The 24727-nt window shown below is 46.4% G+C and overlaps 2 protein-coding genes and 1 pseudogene across 2 annotated transcripts; 2 read left to right on the plus strand and 1 right to left on the minus strand.

The window, feature by feature from the left end:
* The first annotated feature begins 10501 nt into the window (after positions 1-10501).
* Positions 10502-14273, plus strand: LOC123111932 (uncharacterized; annotated as a pseudogene).
* Positions 14274-15203: 930 nt separating this feature from the next.
* LOC123111931 (heavy metal-associated isoprenylated plant protein 25) lies at positions 15204-16175 on the plus strand. The gene is made up of 3 exons (XM_044532813.1): positions 15204-15440; positions 15530-15614; positions 15699-16175. The coding sequence occupies exons 1-3, from the start codon at positions 15429-15431 to the stop codon at positions 15884-15886; spliced, it is 285 nt and encodes a 94-aa protein (XP_044388748.1). The 5' UTR covers positions 15204-15428; the 3' UTR covers positions 15887-16175.
* Positions 16149-19065, minus strand: LOC123111930 (dihydrolipoyllysine-residue acetyltransferase component 4 of pyruvate dehydrogenase complex, chloroplastic). The gene is made up of 6 exons (XM_044532812.1): positions 17977-19065; positions 17673-17864; positions 17486-17573; positions 17338-17408; positions 17142-17225; positions 16149-16468 (listed from the first exon to the last, which is right to left on the minus strand). Exons 1-6 carry the CDS (start codon positions 18826-18828, stop codon positions 16364-16366), a joined length of 1392 nt encoding a protein of 463 aa, XP_044388747.1. The 5' UTR covers positions 18829-19065; the 3' UTR covers positions 16149-16363.
* Positions 19066-24727: the final 5662 nt, after the last annotated feature.

The raw sequence follows: 24727 nt of genomic DNA on the forward strand, positions 1-24727 counted from the left end.
ATCGGTACACCTTACTCGGAGCTATATTTTTATTCGTCACATGATATGTGTTTTACTTGGAGAGTCATTTTATTTTGTTAGTTTTAGCTTGCTGTTATTTAGAATAGTGTTTTGCATCTTTAGTTTCAATAAAAATGTCAAGGATAGCCTTTACCATGCTTATTTTGCTAGTATACATGTTGCTGTTTGAAAATAGAAAGTTTACCGCTGTTGCAAAAATTCCCTAGAAAATTAAGAGCATGATATAATGTTGAAACTTTTTTCATAATGAGATCTGATAAAGATACTACAGTGGGAATTTTCTCTCATAATTTTTGGAGTTAGGTAAGTATTGATACTCTTGCATTCTTTACAGGCTGTACTGTCTTGACAGATTGCTGTTATATTTGCATTGTTTGCATATGTTTGCTTGTTTAATGATTCTATTTGAGGATATGAGTATTAAATATGCAGAGGCATTTAGTATGAAATGTTGAATAATAATTCTAGTGTTTTGTTACAGTAGAAAATGATAAGGTTTTGCATTGGTTTATACTAACCTATCTCACGAGTTCTTGTTGAGTTTGTTGTGGATGAAGCTTTTGATAAAAAGAGAAACCATGGTATGAGATGAATTAAGGAGACACAAAAGTTCAAGCTTGGGGATGCCCATGGCACCCCAAGATAAATATTTCAAGAAGTCTCAAGCATCTAAGCTTGGGTATGCCCCGTTAGGCATCCCACCTTTCTTCTTCAACAACTATCGGTTAGTATCGGTTGAGCCTAAGTTTTTTCTTCTTCACATGAGTTGTGCTATCCTTGCAATGTCATTTTATTTTGTTTTGCTTGCTGTTTGAATAAAATCATTGGATCTGAAATTTTGAATAAAAAAGGAACCCTCCCATGGCTAGTTAATTATTTTCCTACTCAGTGTCCTTCACTCGTATCATTTGGAGTAGTTTGTCATTTACTCATGCGCTTCATGTATATCCTATGAGTAAATGGGGGAATGGATTGAATGTCATAAATATGAATTTTTATATGTTTCATATGCTTATAGCATGGTTAGTGATGACTTCACACATAGAAAGTATGAGGCATAAAAGTTGTTGAGAGTTGGCAAACGTGGTTTTGGTCATCGTTGCAATTAATAGGAAGTAATAAGGAAAAAGAGGTTCGCATACAAATATATTATCTTGGACATCTTTTATGATTGTGAAGCACTCATTAAGTATGACATACTAAAAGAGTTGACGTTGGACAAGGAAGACAACGTGATGGTTTATGTTTTCCGACATCTCAGTTAAAGTATATTGTCATTGACCCTCCAAACACGTTGAGCTTGACTTTCTCCCTCATGCTAGCCAAATTCCTTGCACCAAGTAGAGATACTACTTGTGCTTACAAATACCCTTAAACCCAGTTTTGCCATGAGAGTCCACCATACTTACCTATGGATTGAGTAAGATCCTTCAAGTAAGTTGTCATCGGTGCAAGCAATAAAAATTTCTCTCTAAATATGTATGACTTATTAGTGCAGAGAAAATAAGCTTTGTACGAACTTGTTGTGGAAGTAATAAAAGCGACAGACTGCATAATAAAGGTCCACATACAAGGGGCAATATAAAGTAACGTTCTTTTGCATTAAGATTTTGTGCATCAACCCTAAACGCGCATGACAACCTCTACTTCCCTCCGCGAAGGGCCTATCTTTTACTTTATGTTTTTACTTTATGCTTGAGTCAAGATGATCCTCACCTTTCCCTTTTTCATTTTATCCTTTGGCAAGCTCCTCGTGTTTGAAAGATCATGATATATATATCCAATTGGATGTAAGTTAGCATGGGCTATTATTGTTTACATCACCTAAAGGTGAATACGTTGGGAGGCAACACAATAAGCCCCTATCTTTCTTAGTGTCCGGCTGAAACTCCATAACCACAAGTATTGCGTGAGTGTTAGCAATTGTAGAAGACTCTATGATAGTTGAGTATGTGAACTTGCTGAAAAGCTCTATTCTTGATTCTTTCTGATGTTATGATAAATTGCAATTGCTTTAATGACTGAGATTATAGTTTGTTAGTTCTCAATGAAGTTTCTGAACCATGCTTGACATTGTGACTAGATTGTTACTTGATCATGAAAAGTTTTATGAGATAAGCTATTATTATGACACATTTTGATGCTAGAAAAGGTGATTGAAATTATCATTGATCAAACTTGTGCACCTGCTAGCATGCACACTTCATAAATTATTTCTTTTATCATTTACCTACTCGAGGACGAGAAGGAATTAAGCTTGGGGATGCTGATACGTCTCCAGTGTATCTATAATTTATGAAGTCTCCATGCTATTATTTCATCCATCTATGATGTTTTATAAGCATTTGTATGTCATTTTATATGATTTTTGGGATTAACCTATTAACCTAGAGCCCAGTGCTAGTTTCTGCTTTCTCCTTGTTTTAGTGTTTTACAGAAAAGGGATACCAAATGGAGTCCAAATGACGTGCCAATTTTTGAGGATTTTTTCTGGACCAAAAGAAGACCACAGAGCATCGGAGTTGGGCCAGAGGAGTCCCGGGCTGCCCACGAGACAGGGGGCGCCCCCCTGGGGGGCGCCCTCCTATCTCGTGGACAGCCCGGAGGCCCCCTTGATGTGAAACCAACGCCAAAAATTCCTATAAATACCGAAACCTTTGGGAATTAACCTAGATCAGAAGTTCCGCCGCCGCAAGCCTCTGTAGCCACGAGAAATCAATCTAGGCCCTCTCCGGCACCCTGCCGGAGGGGGCCATCATCACCGAAGGCCATGGAGGAGGATCTCGGAGGGGCCATCATCTCCATGAAGGCCAAGGACCAGAGGGGGAAAGCCATGGAGGAGGAAGCACAAGGGGGAGAACCTCTCCTCCTCTCTCTTGGTGGCACCGGAGTGCCATCGGGAGGGGAATCATCGCCGCGGTGATCGTCTTCATCAACATCACCATCATCATCACCAGCCTCATCTCTTTTACGCGGTCCACTCTCCCGCACCCCGCTGTAATCCCTACTTGAACATGGTGCTTTATGCTACATATTATGATCCAATGATGTGTTGCCATCCTATGATGTTTTGAGTAGATATGTTTTGTCCTTGAGTTGATTGATGATCTAGATTGGTACGAGTTGTATGTTTTATCTCGGTGCTGTCCTATGGTGCCCTTCGTGTCGCGCAAGCGTGAGGGATTCCCGTTGTAGGGTGTTGCAATACGTTCATGATTCGCTTATAGTGGGTTGCTAGAGTGATAGAAGCTTACACCCGAGTAAGGGGGTTGTTGCGTATGGGACAAAAGGGGACTTGATGCTTTAATGCTATAGTTGGGTTTTATCTTAATGAATCTTTTAGTATTTGCGGATGCTTGCTAGAGTTTCCAATCATAAGAGCATATGATCCATGTAGGAAAAGTATGTTAGTTTATGCCTCTCCCTCATATGAAATTGCAATGACGACTATCGATCTTGTTAACAATTGCTTAGGACAATTCCGCACACTGATCCACCATTATTCCACACTCGCTATTTATATTATTTAGTAACATATTCTAACTTTATGATAACAACACCTACTTTTATATTTTAGCTCTCCGATATCATACAAAGTTATCCTCTTTATACCCACAACACAGTTTTATTTCTTGTTTCTAGTTGGAAGCAAACGTTCGGTGCACGTAGAGTCGTATCAGTGGCAGATAGGGCTTGAGAGAATATTGATCTTACCTTTAGCTCCTTTGGGTTCAACACTCCATACTTATCACTTCCACCTTTGGGAATTGCTACGATGATTCCCTACACTTGGGGATTATCAATAAACCTTAGGTCATCCACTTGAGGGAATTTTTCTACTGTCCTACAAACCTCTGCACTTGGAGGCCCAACAACGTCTACAAGAAGAAGGTTGTGTAGTAGACATTAGTGTTCCACGAAGCACTCCATGAGGTTCACACCAAACACCTCAACGCAGTCTTCCTAAAATTGGACTTCCACAAGGCTTATGACACAGTTAGTTGGCCCTTCCTTCAGGAATGTCTGCTTTGTAAGGGCTTCGATGACAGGTGGGTGACCAGGGTGATGCGGATGGTATCCTCGGGTCGAACCGCAGTGAACATTAATGAGGAGATCGGCCCATTCTTCCCCACATTCTGTGGGGTGCTCCAGGGCGATCCCTTCTCCCCGTTCCTGTTTAACATGGTTGTCGATGCGTTGGCGGCCATCCTAGATAAAGCCAAGGTTGTGGGTCACATTAAGGGTATAGTCCCGCATCTTGTTGGGGGGAATGGGATCTCCCTTCTCCAATATGCGGATGACACCATTATCATGGTGGAAGGCTCAGCGAGCGATATCACGAACCTCAAGTTCCTCCTGCTGTGCTTCCATCAGATGTCTGGCATCAGGATCAACTTCGACAAGAGTGCGGTGATGGTCTTGGGCTACTCCCAAGACGAGCGACAGAGCATAGCGGATCGGCTTAACTACCATCTCGGGTGCTTCCCCATGACCTATCTGGGGATACCCGTTAGTGACTCCAGGCTCACGGTGGCCGAGCTGCGCCCCACGGTGGGGAAGCTTCAGCATCGTATCGAGCCCTGGCAGGGTCGGTGGCTCTCGAAAGCAGCCCATGCAGTGCTCATTAACTCGTCCCTCTCCAACCTACTCTTATTCATCATGAGCTTCTACAGCCTTCCGGAGACTCTTCATCACGAGATTGTCACTGTTTAGGGGTGATTCTTCTGGGCTGGCAAGGGCGATAAACAAAAGTACCACATGGTTCGGTGCTCAGAGATCTGCAAACCTCACGACGAGGGCGGACTCGGGATCATGTCCTCTAAACGCATGATCATTGCCCTCCTGACTCGGTGGCTCTGGCGGATTGCCAACGGAGATGGTGGCCTGTGGCTTCGCATCATTCAGCAGAAATACCTTCGTGGCTAGCCTCTCGCCTTCTGCCAGCGGTCTGGGGGCTTCCAGTTCTGGCAATCCATCATCCAACTCCTTCCTGTCCTCCGGATCGGGACCTCGATTGAGGTAGGATCCGGCACCGCCACGCTGTTCTGGTTCGATAGATGGACTGGAGACATGCCCCTCGCGGCCCGCTTTCCTGACATGTTCTCCATCGCGGCTGCCCTGCGGATTTCTGTCGCGATTGCCCTTATTGACTTTGGGCAACTCTGCATTGCTTTACACGAGCCTGATCTCACGACTGAAGACGACCGATCTAGATGGCGGCTAGAGCCTTCTGGGCAATTCTCCACTAAATCTCTCTACCAGGCCATCGCCCCCTCGCTTGGCCATGAGGTGTTCACCTCCATCTGGGAGATTCGGCTCCCTCTGAAAATTAGGATATTCTTGTGGCAATGGATTCGCGGTCCGCTCCCGTCCTGCGTGGAGGTCCTAAAGCGCAATGGCCCTGGTGATGGGCGTTGCCTGCTTTGCGGGCCTGAAGAAGATTTGAACCATATCTTCTTCTCCTGCGTGTCCGCGTAGTTCCTATGGAGCTGTTTCCGCGAGATAGTGGGTGGAAGCTGGGACCACAGCAACTTCCCCGCTCTCTTCGCCAAACTCTAGGCGATCCCACCCGCGGTGCGCCACATTAGGTGGCTAGCCATTGGGGTGCTTGCTTGGACGCTGTGGAGTGATTCAGCGTGTTCCTCTTCGTCGTGCTACTGATGCTTTGTTCAAATGCTCTGGCTACTTGCAGCTTTGGCGGCCGCTTAGCCGTCCTAGTGAGAGAGACGCCATCACCTCCATCATCACCCAGCTTCGCACGATGGCTCTCCGGATGGCTCCACCGCTTCCTCCGCCACCACCGGAACCAGATTAGATCATCGTCATCTCGCCGCCGCCACCGCCGCCTATGTGTTGTTTCGTCATGCGTCTGTGTTGGGCTTGTTGTGTTGTGCCCACAGCTGAACTTGGGTCTGTTTGTTTGTGTGTGTGTGTGTGTGAGAGAGTGTTGGACCCTGCCTGCGGTGGCGTTGTGTTGGTGTGTGGTGTGTTCAGTTGTTACCTTGATACTTTGTGCCTGGTGGTTGCTTTATTTATAAAGCGGGGCGAAAGCCTTTTCGGTAATAGCAGCCTACTGGCCTCGCTCGCAACGCCAACCTGGACGTCGGTCACGAATAGTGGTACTTACGTGCGGAAATTCCTATTGGACGCTCGTTGCGTCAAAATGTCGAGAGAACGCATATAGGAGCGATCAGCTGGGCCGGCCCATCTCCCACTGTAGGTAGTTTCGGTTTTGGGAACCTTCTAGAGGTTCCCAGCCGGTCTTTTACGGTTTTAGGAACCTTCTAGAAGGTTCCTGAACCGGATTTCTTTCTTTTCTGTTTTTCTTTTTGTTTTTATTTTTTTTCTGTTTCTTTTATCCTTTTCTCTCCTTGTTTCCTTTTTCTGTTTATTTTCTTTACTTATTTCTTTTTTGTTTCATTTTTCTCCGATTTTCTTTTCTTTTCTTTTTCATTTTTCTTTCTCAGATTTCTTTTTCTTTTTAAAAAAATGTTCGCATTTTACAAATTTTGTTCATTTCTATGGAAAAATGTTCCTGTTTTCAAATGTTTGTTCATAACTTGCAAAATTTGTTTGCTTTGTTTCAGAAGATGTTCATAATTTCATAAAATGTTCAATTTTCAAATATTTGGTAAAAAATTCAGAAAATGTTCGTGGTTTAGTTTGTTTTTTCAGAATTTCATAATTTGTTCGCCACTTCAAAAAAGTTTCATGTTTTTCAAAAACATTTTCTGCAGTTTCAATTTTTTTGTTCGCATAGGCAAAAAAATGATCTTGTCTATGAAAATGTTCAGAAATTCAAAATATGTACGCACTTTTTCAAAACATAGACATTTTTTCTGAATTTTGAACAAATTTCAGGTTCGAGAACATTTTTGTGGAATGTTTCAAAAATTGTTCACGTTTCAAAAATTGTTTGCAATTTTCAAAAAATCATCGTTTTTCAAATTTTGTTTGGTACGTTTTTCTTTTAAAAAATCACATCTTTAAAAAAATTGTTCATCATTCTAAAAAATGTTCCCGTTTTGAAAAAAAATCACAAATTAAAAAATGTTCCTGTTCTTAGAATTTGTTTACAAATTAAAAAAAAATGCTCCTCTTTTTGAAAAGTGTTCACAAATTCAAAAAATATTCACATTTTGTCAAAGCCTGTTCATGATTGTGAATTTTTGTTTGGAGTTTAACAAAATGTTCATTTTTTTCAGGATTTGTTCACAAATTCAAAATATGTTCCTGTTTTTAGTTTTTCTCAAAAATTCAAAACATTTTTTGCATTTTCGAAAAACTTGTCTCTTTTTATCAAAACTGATCGTAATTTTAAAAAATGTTCCTGTTTTTCAATATTTGTGCACAACTTCAAAATTGTTCCTTTTTTTAGATTTGATTACATATTCAAAAAGGTGCTAAATTTTTTTTAAACTCGTGTGTGTAAGAAAAAAAACGTTCTTAACATTGTAAAAATCAGAAATTACAAGAAAAGATCGGAAAAAGAAAAAATAACCGGATCTGGTGATGTGACTAGTTCTATAGCATTCGCATTGCCATATCACCACAAGCATCAATCAGGTGTAGTGGTTAGATAGCTCATTCTACAAGTGTGCGGTCATGAGATTGATTCCTCGCTGAAGTTTCGTGTTTTATTTCATTTTTACTCCACTCGCTGCCTGTGTGGGCCGGCCCAGTCGGGGGGCGCCCTGTGCGAAGCCCCGACTGGTTGCTGCAGTAAGCGGCACATAGGTGCTCCCCTTACGTGCCACACATCATCCTATGGCTTTTTTTTGCGGGTCATCTTATGGTTTGACCCATCCCAAAGGGCGCTCTGTACCAAAACATCCTGCCTACCTACAGCACATATGATCGACGATTATTTGGAAAACGGATCATAAGCCAATTAAGGAGTAGTATAGAAGATTTGGATCAAATCAAATCAAAGCACGAAGTGCAGAAAGTACATATACAATGCACTACTCGTAGGAATTAATAGCATGCATTGCATGCGCACGCGGAAGATGGCAAAAAAAGGAAGCTGCATGCATCATATGGACGTATCTGGTGCAATATTACTTGGTGTAGGTGTAGAGAGGACCCATGGACAAAAATCGGTGGAAGAAAGCTTACTTTTTCTTTCTTTGGAGAAGCATGAAGGGAGAGGACGAGATATAGAAAGGCAATTACCTGGCAGAAATTAATTCAATACGCTATGGAGGATGGACGGATGAGGAGACACAAAAGGAAAAGCTGTATCCAATCTTAACAGATGAGGAGACACCGTAGAGCAACCAAGGGGTGTAAACGCACAGATGGCTATGACAGTTGTCGTGCCACTTTAAAAGGTATGAGGTAAAATAAGAAAATAATTAACAAGGGCATTTATTACAATAAAATTGGTCCAAAGTATCCTACGCACATGCACGGGGCCACACCTCCCTCGTCCTCTTTAAGTGAATAGAAAACAACTTTGCTATGACCACCCTATGTTTTTTTATGTTTGACCCGAGAAATAAGAATGTTGTCTGGTAACCACAAGTATAGGGGGATCGTTTGTACATTTTTCGATAAATAAGAGTGTCAAATCCAACGAGGAGCTAAAGGTAGAACAAATATTCCCTCAAGTTTTATCGACCACCGATACAACTCTACGCACAGTTAACGCTTGCTTTACCTAGAATAAGAATAAAACTATAAGTACTTTGTGAGAATAAAACTATGAATAAATTGCAAGATAATAAAACTAGTAGATAGCTTTTGTAATACAAGAAGGTCATTTGTCCCTAGGTGATCGATAACTAGACTGGTGATCATTATTGCAATTTTATATGAGGGAGAGACATGAGCTAACATACTTTCCGTACTTGGATCATATGCACTTATGATTGAAACTCTAGCAAGCATCGCAACTATCAAAGATCATTAAGGTAAAACCCAACCATAGCATTAAGTATCAAGTCCTCTTTATCCCATACGCAACAACCCTCTTACTCGGATCTGTGCTTCTATCACTCACGCCACCCACCATAAGCGAATCATGAACGTATTGCAACACCCTATAGCGGGGAACCCTCATGTTTGCGCGACACGGAGGGCAACATAGGGCAGCACCAAAATAAAATATACAACTCATACCAATCATGATCATCAATCAACTCATAGGACAAAACAGATCTACTCAAACATCATAGGTATAATCACATATCATTGGATAATAATATATAGTGTTGAGCACCATGTTTAAGTAGAGAATTGCAGCGGGAATAGAGATGTTACACCGCTCATAGAGGTGGAGAAAGTTGGTGCTGACGGTAGCAAGATTGTTGATGTAGATCGTCGTCACGGTCCTAGCGTCAGCGGCACTCCGGCGCCACCGGGAGAGAGGGGGAGAGAGCCCCCTCCTTCTTATTCTTTCTTCACCTCCCCCCTAGATGGGAGGAGGGTTTCTCCTCAGGTCCATGGCCTCCATGACGGTGGAGGGGCGAGAGCCCCTTTGAGATTGGATTTATCTCTCTGTTATCTCCTGTTTCGCGTTCGTCAGATCTAACCTTTCATCGTTTCTTAAATATCCAGAGATTCGTAACTCCAATTGCGCTAAAATTTTAACACGAACTTTTTCTGGATATAAGCTTCCTTGCGCCCGAAGAAGGGCAGCAACCACCTTACGAGATGGCCACCACCCACCACCACGCACCAGGGCCTGGGCCGCGCCCTGGTGTCTTGTAGGGGTTGCGGGCCTCCTTTTGTGTTGATTCCACCTCTCAAAAATCACGTATATTCCAAAATAATTCTCCATAAATTTTTATTGTGTTTAAACTTCGTTTTATATGGATATTCTGCGAAACAAAAAACATGCAACAAACAGGAACTGGCACTGGGCACTGGATCAATATGTTAGTCCAACAAATCATATAAAATGCTGCCAAAAGTATGTGAAAGTTGTATAATATTGGCATGAAACAATCAAAAATTACAGATTAGATGGAGATGTATCATTGTCATCCACATGTTTTACACTATGGTCCTTCATATATAAATTTATTTCGCTCCTTGCATTACTTTTTATAAGCATTTTGTCCTCTCTTGGTACTCTAGAATACACTACACCTTCGGTCGATGTATCAGTGCCCTGCCCCCCCCTATCACATAGCATGCTCACCATTTCCACCATGGATGCAAAACGTTCGGAGCCCTTGGCCAGAACTACCCAATAGAATGAGGCCCAAACTGTCACATTTTTTTTAGGGAGGACTAAACTGCCACTTCCTAGCTCTCGGCAAGCTTCACTCGAAATGGAAATCCTCATAACTCGAGGACACTCTCCGTTAAAAACCACTCGCATTTCCTCCTATAAAATCCCCCAAGACCCCATCTCTCGAACAGTGTGTTCACAGGAACAACAATTCGATCCAGAAATAGTAGTCCCTAATGAGCCCCCTGTCCCTGGCCCCCACCCGTTTGAAGCACCCTCCGCCCTCCGCCGCTTCCCCGTTTCGCTATCGTCCACCATCGGCCAGGTGAGAAGGCCATGAGTAGCTCGCGCTATCCGGCTGCTGTGGTAGACGAGGGTAATGCTAAGATGGCAGTGAGGGAGTGGGTCGGGTGGGAGGAGGAGATCGTGCTGGGGGACTACGACGGCGAGGAGCACAAGGTGTGCTACTTCCTCCTCTGCGCGTCGCCCCAGGACGGCGGCAAGAGCGAGAGGGATCTGGCGGTGGTGGGTAAGTATTGGGGACCTGGGAACATAGTGTACTCGGCGGACTTGCAGTTCCTGCAATCCCTCCAGACGGCGCTCGAGTCTGGGTCGGTGTCTGCTAGGGTGGCGACGCTGGCGTTGGAGATCACCCAGATCAGGTGGAAGTCCAGGAAGGAGGTCATGGCCTGGCTCACCTCGCTCGTCGCAGGTACTAAGTGCTCCTTTTTTCATGCCCTAGTGGTGAATTTTTTTGGTGGTTTTTGCACCATACATGATTAAGCTAACAGATCAGGCCACTAGAATTTTCACCATGCATCTCTAACGACCGATATGAATGTTTGGTCAGTGTTTAGTAGGGGTTTACGTCTCGAACACAAGATCCGATCTTCTTTTTTCTTGTGTTTCTAATGTTTGGATCTGAATGTTTAGGAGCTTTTTGGCGTTAATACACACGCTGCTCCTATGTCCAGCCAGATCAGTTTCTACTCATGTTTCGTCACGTTTTTGTTCGGTGCCAAAGATTCGGTACAAGGGGATGATATCCATGACCATCTTGTAGTGCCCTCCTTCTATCCCCTTCCTTTATTAGCAATACTTTGGGATATCTTTTGTCTAATCTAATAGATCTACTCCTTTTTGTCAAGACGACAAGTAATTTATTGTTAGATATCTTTTGTCTAATCTTATAGATCTACTCCTTTTCTCATGCATCTCCCTATATGTGTTCTATCTTGGCTTGTTTAATTCATGATGTATGTGTTTGTTAATTTGCTAGTTCTGGTTTATGCTTTTATTTCCTTTTGTGTTTGGTTTATTTTTTTAGATTAGTGTTTGGTTAACTTATGTGTTTCCTCTTGTGTTGGTCTTGTGAGGCCAATATGATGTTGATAGAAATCACCTAACTTGCCTTCCATTGTTGTCGTCTGTAGATCCCCCATATGGAGCCTTTGGATTGACTTGTCCCGACCACCATGATGGTGCATCTAAGGTACATACGATCTCAAGCGTCTTCCTGAGAAATGCTTCCTCCCAACGAAATGAATGTCTGTTGTTCATCCAGGATACCTCCTCAACACTCTCTGCTGCCGGGGAAAATAAAGAAGGGTTCACATGGATATGCAAATTGCCCAATCTTGATCAATGTCGCAAGCACTACAAATCCTTTTGCCGAGAGTGAATGAGAATTTCGGTACGTGTTCATCGACGGTCCCCTTGTTTTCTTGATTTGTTTTCACATACAGACGGATCTAAATATCTTGGTTTACATCTATTATTAATTGTGTCGCGCACTATATGTCTTTGTAGGTTCATGATTTTGTGTTCATCAAGAGTGGAGGGAGAGAGAACCATGTTGCCTATGTGGAAGACATGTACGAAGATGGCGGTGCCAAGAACATGGTGCTGGTGCGATGGTTTGAGGGACCCGACGGTGAGCACGGTGTTGCATTGCCCCCAGATCTTTATTGCAGGGAGATCTTCTTTGGATACGGGCTGCAAGATCTGAGGGTTGAATTTGTGGAGGGGGTGGCCGCGGTCCTGAATCCACAACACTTCGAGATGTTCAAGAAAATAAGTGGAGGGTGCAGTAGCTTGCAGCCCTATGTATGCCATCGGTGGATCGATGGTGACACTTTCGGGCCCTTTGACATCACGCAGCTACAAGGATATGAAAATCAGGAGATAGTAAAGGCAATTGTTGCCGCACCCTCGTCGGCGGTGGTGCAGGGCAAGCCACCTGATAACAAAGGCAAAGCTGCCATTACTGGTCTGGCCGCCGAGAACCATGCTGGTTCTTCCAGCGCTGTTACCGGTGACAAAACCATGCATAAGCAGAATCAGAAGCCCCCTCCATGCAGCCCAACTCCTTCCAGCGCTGTTATCGGTGACAAAACCATGGAGAAGCAGAAGCCCCCTGCATGCAGCACAACTCCTTCCAGTTCCAGCTCTGATCAGTGACAAAACCATGGAGAAGCAGAAGCCCCCTCCATGCACTGTTACCAGTGACAACAAAACCATGGAGAAGCAGAAGGAGATGCCCCCTCCATGCAGCGCAACTCCACACAGCGCCACCAATGGCCAGACCATCGAATGCAGTGTCGTTCCCTGTAGCGTGGTGAACTGTCAGACCACCGCGCATAATCAGCCGCCCCCAAGTGGTACTGGTACTGGTACGTGTAATGCAGCAGCCAATGATGCGTCGACCATGGTGAACCCTGAGAAGATATTCCAGCCCGGCTGCCGTCTTGAAGCCATGTGCCAAGATAGCAGCGTCAGGGGTTGTTGGTTCAAATGTGTGGTAGTCAGTAGGAGGGAGAAAGATAACAAGGTCAGGGTGCGGTATCAAGACCTTCTGAATTCCAAGGGCAGGGGACAACTCAAGGTTGGCCCTTCCTCTTCTTTCTTTGGTATCCCGCATGTGTTGATGATGATGATGATGTATGTACTCAACATGAGTTTTCTTGTTTTGCAGGAATGGCTCAATGTTGCAAGAATTGCGGAACCTGACCACTTGGGCATACGCCTTACTAAAAGGCCCATGCTTCGCCCACACCTCCCAAGACACTATAGGAAGATCGAGTCTCCGGTGGCTGTTGGGGTCATCGTCGATGCGCGGCTGAATGGCGGATGGTGGGAGGGGATCGTGCTGCAGCAGGAGACTGCTGGCCACGTCCAAGTTTATCTCCAAGGTGAACTGCCTGCCTACTCTCTCCATCACCTAGCTAGCAGTTAATAGAAGTATATATTCGGTTGGTACTTAGAACACTGGACTGGAGCTCTTCCTGATGCATTGCATGTTTGCCAAAATTTCCAGGGGAGGGGAGACTTGTGAAGCTCCGAGTGGAGTGTCTGCGAAAGTCATTTGAGTGGCATGAGGAGCAATGGATGCCTCTAGATGCAAGAAAGGATGTTGCAGCCAAGATAACCCTTGACCTGAAGAAGCAGCAGGGCGTCCAGCAATCTGCAATGAAGAAGGGTGGTGAGAGCTCTTCGAAACAGAAGGCTCAGAAGATGGGTGAGCAGTCTAGCCAGACGGCGGTCGCTGCAGCCGCAGAGCTGGCCGCGCCAACCGCAGGACTGGTGCAGCCTCTGGAGGAAGGTGACGATGAACCTGCAAACTCTGCTCCTCCACTGAAGAGGTTCCTGGCTCAGGGCTACTCTTTCGAGGAAAAAAGGCTGGAGGACCAGGCCAAAAAGATCAAGGGTCTTGCTGATGAAGCTGCAAAACCAGCCGCGGCGGAGGGAGATTGCATGTCCCACGGCGGCAGCTCAGCTGATACTACAAACTTTGACGACCTGAATGGCGCTGAACGCAAGGGCAAGGCTAGAAAATCTTCTGGCGCAAAGAAAATGGGGTCTTCGGAGGGCAGCAGCCAGGGAAGCACCAGTGGCTCTGCCTCCAGTGGAGGCGCTGCGCCGGTGAATCCAGTGCCCATGGAAGAGATGTGCGTGACCAATGGCGAGGCTCCTGTCGTCGCCGTGGACGAAACGGAGGTGATCGACCTGACCATGGATGACTGAAGCTGGTGGCAGGATATGATGAAGTCTGGCCTCAACTTTCCATTCATCAACCGCCGTCTTCTCAAACATTTCGCGCATTCGCCTATCGGGGTGTGCTCGATCTTTATTACCATTCTAGACTGAGAGTTGTCTGTGCTTTCTGAACTTCAAATAAAAGGAGACGTTCGTTGTCTGTGCTTTCTGAACTTCAAATAAAAGGAGACATTCGTTGTCTGTTTTGCTCCTCATGTTTGGTGTCTGTCTACTTGTCAGAAATTCCTTTTTTTTTCTATCTTCCTGGAATACACCAAGCAGTGTATCATCATGCATTCAAAGGAGAAAGCCAGGCAGGTTGTTGGCTTGGTGGTTCAGCCCCCCAAACTGGCCCAGGAATCTGATCCTGCCCAAACATGCTGCGGGTTGGGAGCAGTTCTCACTGTCTGGACACCAAATCCTAGTGTCACTTCACTGGGTCGCTGCTTTTCTCACTGTATAATCTCCTAGTGAAAGGCAGGGTCAAACTCGCCGGCTAGATAATCGGTGGCCTGCAACTTTCCACCATCATCAGCGCATGATGATCCTCGTTTCCGTTTGTAAAGATGAACTCGGATTCTCAGCGCACACAAGGCTGGAAGAGTCAAGATTAATGCCATGGAGAACTAGAAAAAAGCTCGGATATGTTCACACAGATTTTCCATAACCTTTCCCTAGGTTGTTCTCGCTGACAAATCTACCCGTCATCTTCCCTCGTCTTTTCACCATGATTTCTCCAGATTTTCATCTCTTTTTTAACCTCTGGGACGGGTCTGAGGCGTAAAGGTGAACTGTCAAGTAGTGCAAGGTAGAGCCTGAAGGAATATTATCTTCCACAAGCCTACAGGCTACAGGTATCTCGTATGCAGAACTTTTTGCCTCTCCAAACTTATAAAATAGATCCCGAGAGCATGTTTGCAGGTCCTACCAGCAACTGATAAAGATCTGAAGAACAGATAGCAAAGGAACAATCTGGGAAGCAGAATCGGATTCTGACAGCGCACGTCGAGCCCGCCCACGAGGAAACGAAGAAGCGAGTGGCCATAAAAAGAGGCTCTTAAGCAGCGCTAATTCCCCACTTTCTGCACCTAAGGTTCCTTGCTTTCCTCGCAACTTTGGTTCCCCGGAACCCGAAGCTTTCTCCGGTCAGTCGCCGCCACCGCCGCCGAGGAAGAGCAGCCTCGTCGTCTTCATGGACTACAGGGTATGTGCATATGAACTTCTTGGGGAGGCAGCAGCAGCAAGCAGTGATGTGGTGCACCTCTCTTACTCTGTGTCTCCTGTGATCTGCAGCAGTTCTACTGCATGACCCTGAGGATGAGCATAGACTGCAACGGGTGCTACCAGAAGATCAGGAGGGCGCTGCTCCAGATGCAAGGTACGTAGTACGTCCTCCTCTTTCCACAGACCTCTCAAAGTTGCTGCGTGTGTTGCTCTGTGTTGTCTGAACCAAAATTGGCAGAGCTGGAGAGCCACCTGATTGACCGGAAGCACGGCCGGGTGAGCGTCTGGGGCGCCTTCAGCCCGCAGGACGTGGCCATCAAGATCAGGAAGCGGACCAACCGGCGCGTCGAGATACTGGAGCTCAGGGAGGCCACAGGGCCAGGGGGCGGCGACGAGCAGGGCGCCGGCGGCGGGCAGATGCCCTGAAACCCACCTTGTATGGCTTGTGCCAGCACTCGGATGCTGCTCCAGTTAGCTTCTGTACTTGAAACTTTTCAGAGGATTTACCCCTTCTTGTGTGCGAGCTTATAAAGTCATCATTTTGATCTGTACTCCTCATGACCTGTTTGAGTGAAGTTCACCACTTAGTTATTTCACCACTGACGGCCTGCTTAACCTTGACTTCTTGCTAACCAGCATCATCCAAGCCACAAGCAATCTTTTTTTTCGGTTGGCACTATTCTGAATGTAAAGATCTTTTGCATTATTATTAACACCCCAAAGAGTAGAATTATTCATGGCTTGCTGAATCAGGGCATCTACATCCAAAAAAGATGAGTATACAGAATTATCTGTGGCTATTCTACATTTTCAACGCCTTCGCGAATTCTCCATAACATTATTCCTATCATGTTCCAATTGGAACCAGATAAATCATGGGCACACTTCCGAGGAACTTCTCTTCTACAGTGTTAAGCTCTCAGGGTCCTCGACAATCTTTGCAAATGTTTGCAGAAATGCTGCCAAATCAGCGCCATATATAATCCTGTGATCAGCAGTAACATTGACCTGAAAAGGTTATGAGCAACTTAGTTAGGGTCCTGAGCTGCATTTTAATAGGATTTTGTTAATTCTATAAATGTGGTGTTGCAAGTGAAGGTTTAGAGGTCTAAAAGCCGCATGTATAATACCATGAAGTACGATCTTAGGAAAAAATCATAATAAACACGTCATTTGTAGGTTAGCACCTAGAATGTACAGTCTGGAAAGAATCAGGAGGCAAGCAGTATTTCTTGATAACTGCCACAAAGCACATTTAGTGATATATGATATCATATACTCCCTCCGTCCCATAATATAAGATGTTACTACATCCAATATATGAGTATTATGGGACGGGAGTATGTTAAAAGAAAACTAATGATGTCCCAAACCAAAACGCGCTTGCAGTTATAGAAGCAAACAAAACTTTACCAGTTAGAAACCAGCTCAGGTAAACAGAACATCCTGCAGCCACATTTAGCTGTGGCATGAAGCATAAATTACTCTTATGTCACTACAGACCTCATACATAACCAACCAAGTTTACATGCTTATCATGCCTGCATATTATATATGATAATGTATTTCAGCAACATACACTAGGGGTTCGCACGCATTAATATCTGTTGAATGCATGCATTTTTAGTACTAACCAGTCAGCTTTGATATATCCAAATTAAAAACTGAAAAGCAAACTAACCAGCATTTCGTTCTTGATACTGAAGAAACCATCCTTGTCAGCTATAACAGTAGGTCTCGATGCTCCAACAGCCATGATAGCCCCCTGGATCGAGCAATTTATATATAGTGGTTCTTAGTTGTTAGTTCTTATGTCGCACAGATGCAATTTATCTGCAATTCATACTGACCAAGCAGAGATCAGGAAAATAACTCACCTGACCAGGTGGAAGGATTGCATCAAATCTATCTACCCCAAACATACCAAGGTTGGACAGTGAAAACGTCCCTATACATCAGCCGATCTCCATGTAAGCACAGTTCCAGTGAAAAACTAAATGTCAAAATAAGACACAAGTTCCTTACCAGAGCTGTATTCATTTGGTTGGAGCTGCTTCATGCGCGTCTTTTTGAGCAGTGCTCTCCATTTTTGCGCGAGCAGATATATATCTGACTGCAATGTTTTCATTTTTTGAGGCTTTTAATTGATTTACCGACATGCTAAATGTTGCATTTCTTAATAGAAAAGACAGCTATCGCAATAAGCATGTACCTTATCAACATCCTCCAACACAGGCGTAAGAAGGCCACCCTCGATGGCAACCGCCACCGCGATGTTGATACTACTGTTGTAACTGAAGCTCTTTCCATCCCTGCAGCTGGCATTCACAACTGGGTGCTGAGCGAGTGCCATGCCTGCTGCTTTCACCAGCAACAATGTTTTTGTAACCCCTTTCAACTTAACCTGCACAATCCATTTTAATCAAACTGTCACTACACACATGAAAACCTGAGCAGTATCTCAAGAATCTAGCTATGCAATTCAATATTTTGTCGAAGGTTCATCGCAACGATACCTTCTCATAGAGTGCATCGAGCTTATCGGTCTTGATGGCATACCCAACTCGGAACGTTGGCACTGACAAGCTCTCCACCATGTTCCTGCTCACCGCCGATTGCATCGATGTGAATGGCACCGCAGTCGCACCAGGCACCGGAGGAAGCACTGCTGGTTGTCTGACTGCAGCTACTAATGGTGTGCCTGCCGGAGGTGCAGAGCGAGCTGCAGGGGGTGGAGGTGGAGCGGCCTTTGGCTTTGGCTGGATCCCAGCGGCAGCCTCAACGTCAGCCGCCGTGATGCGGCCGTTTAGCCCGGTGCCGATAACATTGGAGATGTCCACTCTGTGCTGCTTCGCGAGCTTCTTGGCATGAGGCGTAGCGATGCCATTCGTCGGTGCGGCCACTGGTGCCAGAGCAGGGGCCACGGTAGGTGGAGCCGTGGCGGCAGCATGGGGAGGAGGGGTTTCTTCGCCCTGGGCCTTGGATAGGGCCTGGGCACGCGCCTGCGCGAGGGCGACATCCTCCTCGGACTCGGCGAGGAGGGCGATGGGGGCGCCGACGAGGGCGGTCCCACCGGCCGGGACGAGGACGGCGGCGATGATGCCGTCGTGGAAGGTCTCCACATCCATGTCTGCCTTGTCGGACTCGACGACCACCACGGGGTCGCCCTTGGAGACGCGGTCTCCCTCGGCGGTCGTCCAGGAGACGATCTTGCCCTCCGTCATCGTCGAGCTCAGCGCAGGCATGAAGATCTCGCGCACCTTCGCCCGCACCACCGCCATACGCCGCCGGCGAGGGGTGTGAACGGACTCGGCACGGCCTGCGCGCCCCGGCACGGTGTAGATGGAGAGAGAAGCCAGCGACGCCATGGCCCGCGGGTGGGGTCACTCGCCGATGTCAGCTCGTCGTGGCAAATTTTGGAATAAGAAGGAGCTTGCCGCAGCAGCTAGCCTGTGGAACGGGGCGAGGTGGGCTCGGGCCGGAAAGAAATTGCGGGGAATCCGGCGAGCGAGCGCGGCGGCGGCGGCGGTGGCGTGAGGGGAGAGGAGGTGTAGTCATTCGGTGAAGGCAACCGCCAACCAACCAGACGGTGCGACTCTGCCAGTTAGTTCCGTAATACGTGGGCTCTCTAGATGCCGTCCGGTCGTGATCTCGCGGTCAAGACTCGGACAAGTGGCACCCCTTCCCGCAATACGTGGGCTCTCCTGGTGCCGTCAGATCATGATCTCCCGGTCAAAACGGGGACCGTGGCAGATAGAACTTTTTTTTTTTGAGAATTGGCAGATAGAACTTTTTTTGATCGGGCATGGTCGTCTAGGTTTGGGGGCCTCGATTTCGGCATCAAATAGTGGCGAGTGCTAAGGCGTAAACCGGTTGATTTGAGGAAAATGTAAGTCGCCTCCATGACCGTTAGATGCGCCCCATCACAAACGTCGCGTTGGGCCTCGCCGAATTCCGCATCGCACTCCCGCAGTGGATTCATCCCCCTCAACATCCGCAGCTGGCCACTGCTTGACCTAAAATAGACCACATTTTTCGCTGGTCGTCGTCGCTCGCCAGTGATGCTGCAGAGAAACATGCATCCCATCCCCTTGTGTTGCAACGGGCCGCCGCCGCTCGCCGCCGGCGGCGGCAAGGCGCTGCATCACAACACCATGAAAAACGTTGCCTGGCACTTCATCGCAGCACCAGGGCACCGCCGACGAGCATCTCCATCGCAACAACGAGCACTGCATTGCAGCTTCGAGAGCCACCGGCGAGCACTCCATTGCAGCGATGGGAGCCACCGGCGAGCGCTCCGTTGCAGCGTCGGGAGCTGCATTATAGCTTCGATAGCCGATGGCAAGCTCTCCATGGCATGGCAGCGTCGGGAGCCGTCGGGAGTGCTCCGTAGCGCCGCCAAGAGTTGCATCGCAGCTCCGAGAGCCGCTGACGAGTGCTCCATTGCAGCGCCGGGAGCTGCATCGCAGCTCGGAGAGCAGCTGGCAAGCGCTCCATGGAATGGCAGCGCCCAGAGCCATCGACGAGTGCTTCGTTGCAGTGCCAGGAGCTGCAGCGCCGCTTCGAGAGCCGCTGACAAGTGCTCCATTGCAGCGCCGGGAGCTACATCGCAGCTCCAAGAGCCGGCAGCCAACGTTGCACCAGGAGTCACCGGCACCAGTGCGCGGACGTGACCTCCGCTGCAGCCTCAATGGTTGCCTTGCAGCATCTGCGTCATCGACGACAGCATGGCGGCCCCAAGTTGCAATACCTCTGGTGACCGTCGTTGCCTGTGTAGAAATAAGGACCGACATTGACTCTCGTTGCAGCACTCCACTACAGCAATTCTGGCGAACGGTGGCCGTCCTTTGCTTTGAAGTGGCGGGCCGGAGAAGCAGCGGAGGGGAGAAGAAAGCTTGCGGTAGCAGTGGCCGTCGATTTGCCGTTGTTGGCCTCGATCTAGATCAGGGAACGGGAAAGGAGAGAGAGAGAGAGAGAGAGAGAGAGAGAGAGAGAGAGAGATAGGCGATATGCAAGAGGGGAGAAAGCGAGCGAGGAAGACGAAGACGTGAGCAGGAAATTGTGTGGTTGTGCGTTGCTGCCTGGGATAAGGCCGATGGATAAGCGGCGGGTGGGGCCTAGGACACGTGTCGATCGCTAAACGCGACTTACAATCTTGTGAGATCAATCGGGCAATGAAAAGCGTTTCCCTTAAATAGGAGGGCGTTCTACATTGGGTCGACCTATTCGAGCGATCGATCTGTCACCACACGCACCATCCGATTGCCTTGTTGGTGGCCATCTAATTGCATGTGGAAAAGAAATTGTAGCGACTACTTCCTCAGCGTCAGTGTAGGCTTGTTCTCTCCTCCCTCATCGAGGCGCCCCTCGCTCGCTTGCAAGCATCGGGTGGCGTTGTTCACAGCACCAGCACCTCGCTGGTGGCATGCTCATCAATAGCAAGGCTCGCTCTGCTTGCACCTCCTACCATCGTCGGGCGTAGCTCCTGTTGCTAGTGGTTAGTCGGCTGAACACAACATATTCGGTTGGGGGTCGTAACTTCTCAAATGGAAGGTTGCAAGATTGCTAGTTGGGGTTTGTGGCATGCGGTCGCAACACATGTCCCCACCGGCCATAGCACGACATCGTCTTGGTCGTGTGAGCTCACAACACTCCTCGCCACCACCCACCCATGAACTTGCATGTCATGGCAGCTGACCGGTGACCTCGTGGACTTGGGCCCCACTCACTGCAGCAGCATGGCCGTGTTGTAGCGATGGAGGCGTCACACGTGACCTTGTTGCAAGAGGGAAGGGAGGAGCGCTGAGGATATTGGGGCGACGATGACGCATGAAGGTGGGAGAGAGATTAGTGCTACTTCTTGAGCTTGTGTTGGTTTTTCCCTTGAAGAGAAAAGGGTGATGCAGCAAAGTAGAGATAAGTATTTCCCTCAGTTAGAGAACCAATGTATCAATCCAGTAGGAGGTACAAGCAAATCCCCAGTCTATGCACCTGCACAAACAATCAAACACTTGCACCCAATGCGATAAAGGGGTTGTCAATCCCTTCATGGTCAATTGCAAAAGGTGAGATATGACAAAGATAGATAAAACTAAAAGGTAACTAAGTATTTTGGGGTTTTTTGGTTTATAGATCTGAAAATAAAAGATTGCAAAATAGTAGATCAAAAAGCAAATATGATGGAAAATAGACCCGGGACAATAGGTTTCACTAGAGGCTTCTCTCATGAAGGTAAATAATATGGTGGGTGAACAAATTACTGTCGAACAATTAATAGAAAAGCGCAAAGTTATGATGATATCCAAGGCAATGATTATGCATATAGGCATCACGTCCATGTCAAGTAGACCGAAACGATTCTGCATCTACTACTATTACTCCACACATCGACCGCTATCCAACATGCATCTAGAGTATTAAGTTCATAAAGAACAGAGTAACGCTTTAAGTAAGATGACATAATGTAGAGGGATAAACTCAAGCAATATGATGAAAACTCCATCTTTTTATCCTCGATGGCAACAATACAATACGTGCCTCGCTACCCCTACTTTGTCACTGGGTGAGGACATCACAAGATTGAACCCAAAACTAAGTACCTCTCCCATTGCAAGAAATACCAATCTAGTTGGCCAAACCAAACCGATAATTCTAAGAGAAATACAAAGATATGAAATCATGCATATAAGAATTCCGAGAAGATTCAAATAATATTCATAGATAATCTGATCATAAATCCACAACTCATCGGATCTCGACAAACACACCGCGAAAGAAGATTACATCGGATAGATCTCGAAAAACATCGAGGAGAACATGGTATTGAGAATCAAAGAGAGAGAAGAAGCCATCTAGCTACTAGCTATGCACCGGTAGGTCGGAGGTAAACTACTCACGCTTCATGGGAAGGGCAATAGGATTGATGTAGAAGCCCTCCATGATCAAATCCCCCTCCGACAGAGTACCGGAAAAGGCCTCCAGATGGGATCTCACGAGGTCAAAGACCTGCGGCGGTGGAAACGTATTTGTGTTTTGGAGTCTCCAACGATGGAGTCTCACTAGTTGGAACATACTTCACGCAACCTACTATTGATACGCTCTCCAACGTATCTATATTTTTTGATTGTGCCATGCTGTTATATTATCATTTTTGAATGTTTTACAATCATTTTATAGCAACTTTATATCATTTTTTGGGACTAACCTATTGACATAGTGCCAAGTGCTAGTTGCTGTTTTTTTGCTTGTTTTTCACTTCGCAGGAAATCAATACCAAATGGAGTCCAGACGGAGCGAAACTTTTCGGTGATTTTTCTGGACCAGAAGACACACGATAGGCCAAGAAAGTACATGATGTTGGGAAATGTAGCATGGAATTTGAAAAATTTCCTACGCACATGCAAGATCTATCTAGGAGATGCATAGCAACGAGAGGGGGGAGTGTGTCCACCTACTCTCATAGACCGAAAGCGGAAGCGCTTGTTAACGCGGTTGATGTAGTCGAACAACTTCTCGTTCCGACCGATCAAGTACCGAACGTACGTCACCTCCGAGTTCTACACACGTTCAGCTCGACGATGTCCCTCGAACTCTTGATCCAGCAAAGTATCAAGGGAGAGTTGCGTCAGCACGATGGCGTGGTGACGGTGATGGTGAAGTGATCCACGCAAGGCTTCGCCTAAGCACTATGTGAATATGACCGGAGGCATAAACTGTGGAGGGGGCGCCGCACACGGCTAGGAATAGTTGATGTGTGTTCTAGGCTCCCCCTCCCCACATATATAAAGGAGTGAGGGGGAGGGAGGCATCCCTAGGCGCACCCCAAGTAGGAGGAGTCCTACTTGGGCTCCTAGTAGGATTCGGCCTCCCACTTTCCTTTTACCAGAAGGGGGAGAAGGGAAGAGAGAGGGGGGAGAAGGAAAGAGGGAGGCGCCACCCCCTCCTCCTAATCCTATTCGGCCTCCTTCCTTGGGGGGCGCACCACCCCTTATGGACTGATGTGCTCCCCTCCTATGGCCCATATCTTCCCCTCGGGGGTTCCGGTAACCCCCCCCCCCCCGGTACTCCGATATGTACCTGATACATTCTGGGACACTCCCGGTGTCCGAATACTATCATCCAATATATCAATATTTACCTCTCGACCATTTCGAGACTCCTCATCATGTCCGTGATCTCATCTGGGCCTCCAAACAACATTCAGTCACCAAATCACATATCTCATATAATACAAATCGTCATCGAATGTTAAGCGTGCGGACCCTATGAGTTCAAGAACTATGTAAACATGACCGAGACACCTCTCCGGTCAGTAAACAACAGCGGGATCTGGATACTCATATTGGCTCCCACATATTCTGTGAAGATATTTATTGGTCAAACCGTTATGACAACATACGTTATTCCCTTTGTCATCGGTATGTTACTTGCCCAAGGTTCGATCGTTGGTATCTTCATACCTAGTTCAATCTCGTTACCGGCAAGTCTCTTTACTCGTTCCGTAATGCATCATCATGCAACTAACTCATTAGTCACATTGCTTTCAAGGCTTCTTATGATGTGCATTGCCGAGAGGGCCCGGAGATACCTCTTTGATACTCGGAGTGACAAATCCTAATCTTGATCTATGCCAACCCAACAAACACCTTCAGAGATACCTATAGAGAATTTATAATCACCCAGTTATGTTGTGACATTTGATAGCACATAAGGCATTCCTCTGGTATCCGGGAGTTGCATAATCTCGTAGTCGGAGGAATATGTATTTGACATGAAGAAAGCAGTAGCAATAAAACTGAACGATCATTATGCTAAGCTAACGGATGGGTCTTGTCCATCACATCATTCTCCTAATGATGTGATCACGTTCATCAAATGACAACACATGTCTATGGCTAGGAAACTTAACCATCTTTGTTCAACGAGCTAGTCAAGTAGAGGCATACTAGGGACACGGTGTTTTGTCTATGTATCCACACATGTATCAAGTTTCCGGTTAATACAATTCTAGCATGAATAATAAACATTTATCATGAATAAGGAAATATAAAATAACAACTTTATTATTGCCTCTAGGGCATATTTCCTTTGGTCTCCCACTTGCACTAGAGTCAATAATCTAGATTACATTGTAATGATTCTAACACCCATGGAGTCTTGGTGTTGATCATGTTTTGCTCATGGAAGAGGCTTAGTAAACGGGTCTGCCACATTCAGATCCGTATGTATTTTGCAAATCTCTATGTCTCCCTCCTTGACTAGATCACG

The sequence above is a fragment of the Triticum aestivum genome, chromosome 5B (genome assembly GCF_018294505.1).
Source record: "Triticum aestivum cultivar Chinese Spring chromosome 5B, IWGSC CS RefSeq v2.1, whole genome shotgun sequence".
In the NCBI taxonomy this organism is placed as follows: Eukaryota; Viridiplantae; Streptophyta; class Magnoliopsida; order Poales; family Poaceae; genus Triticum; species Triticum aestivum.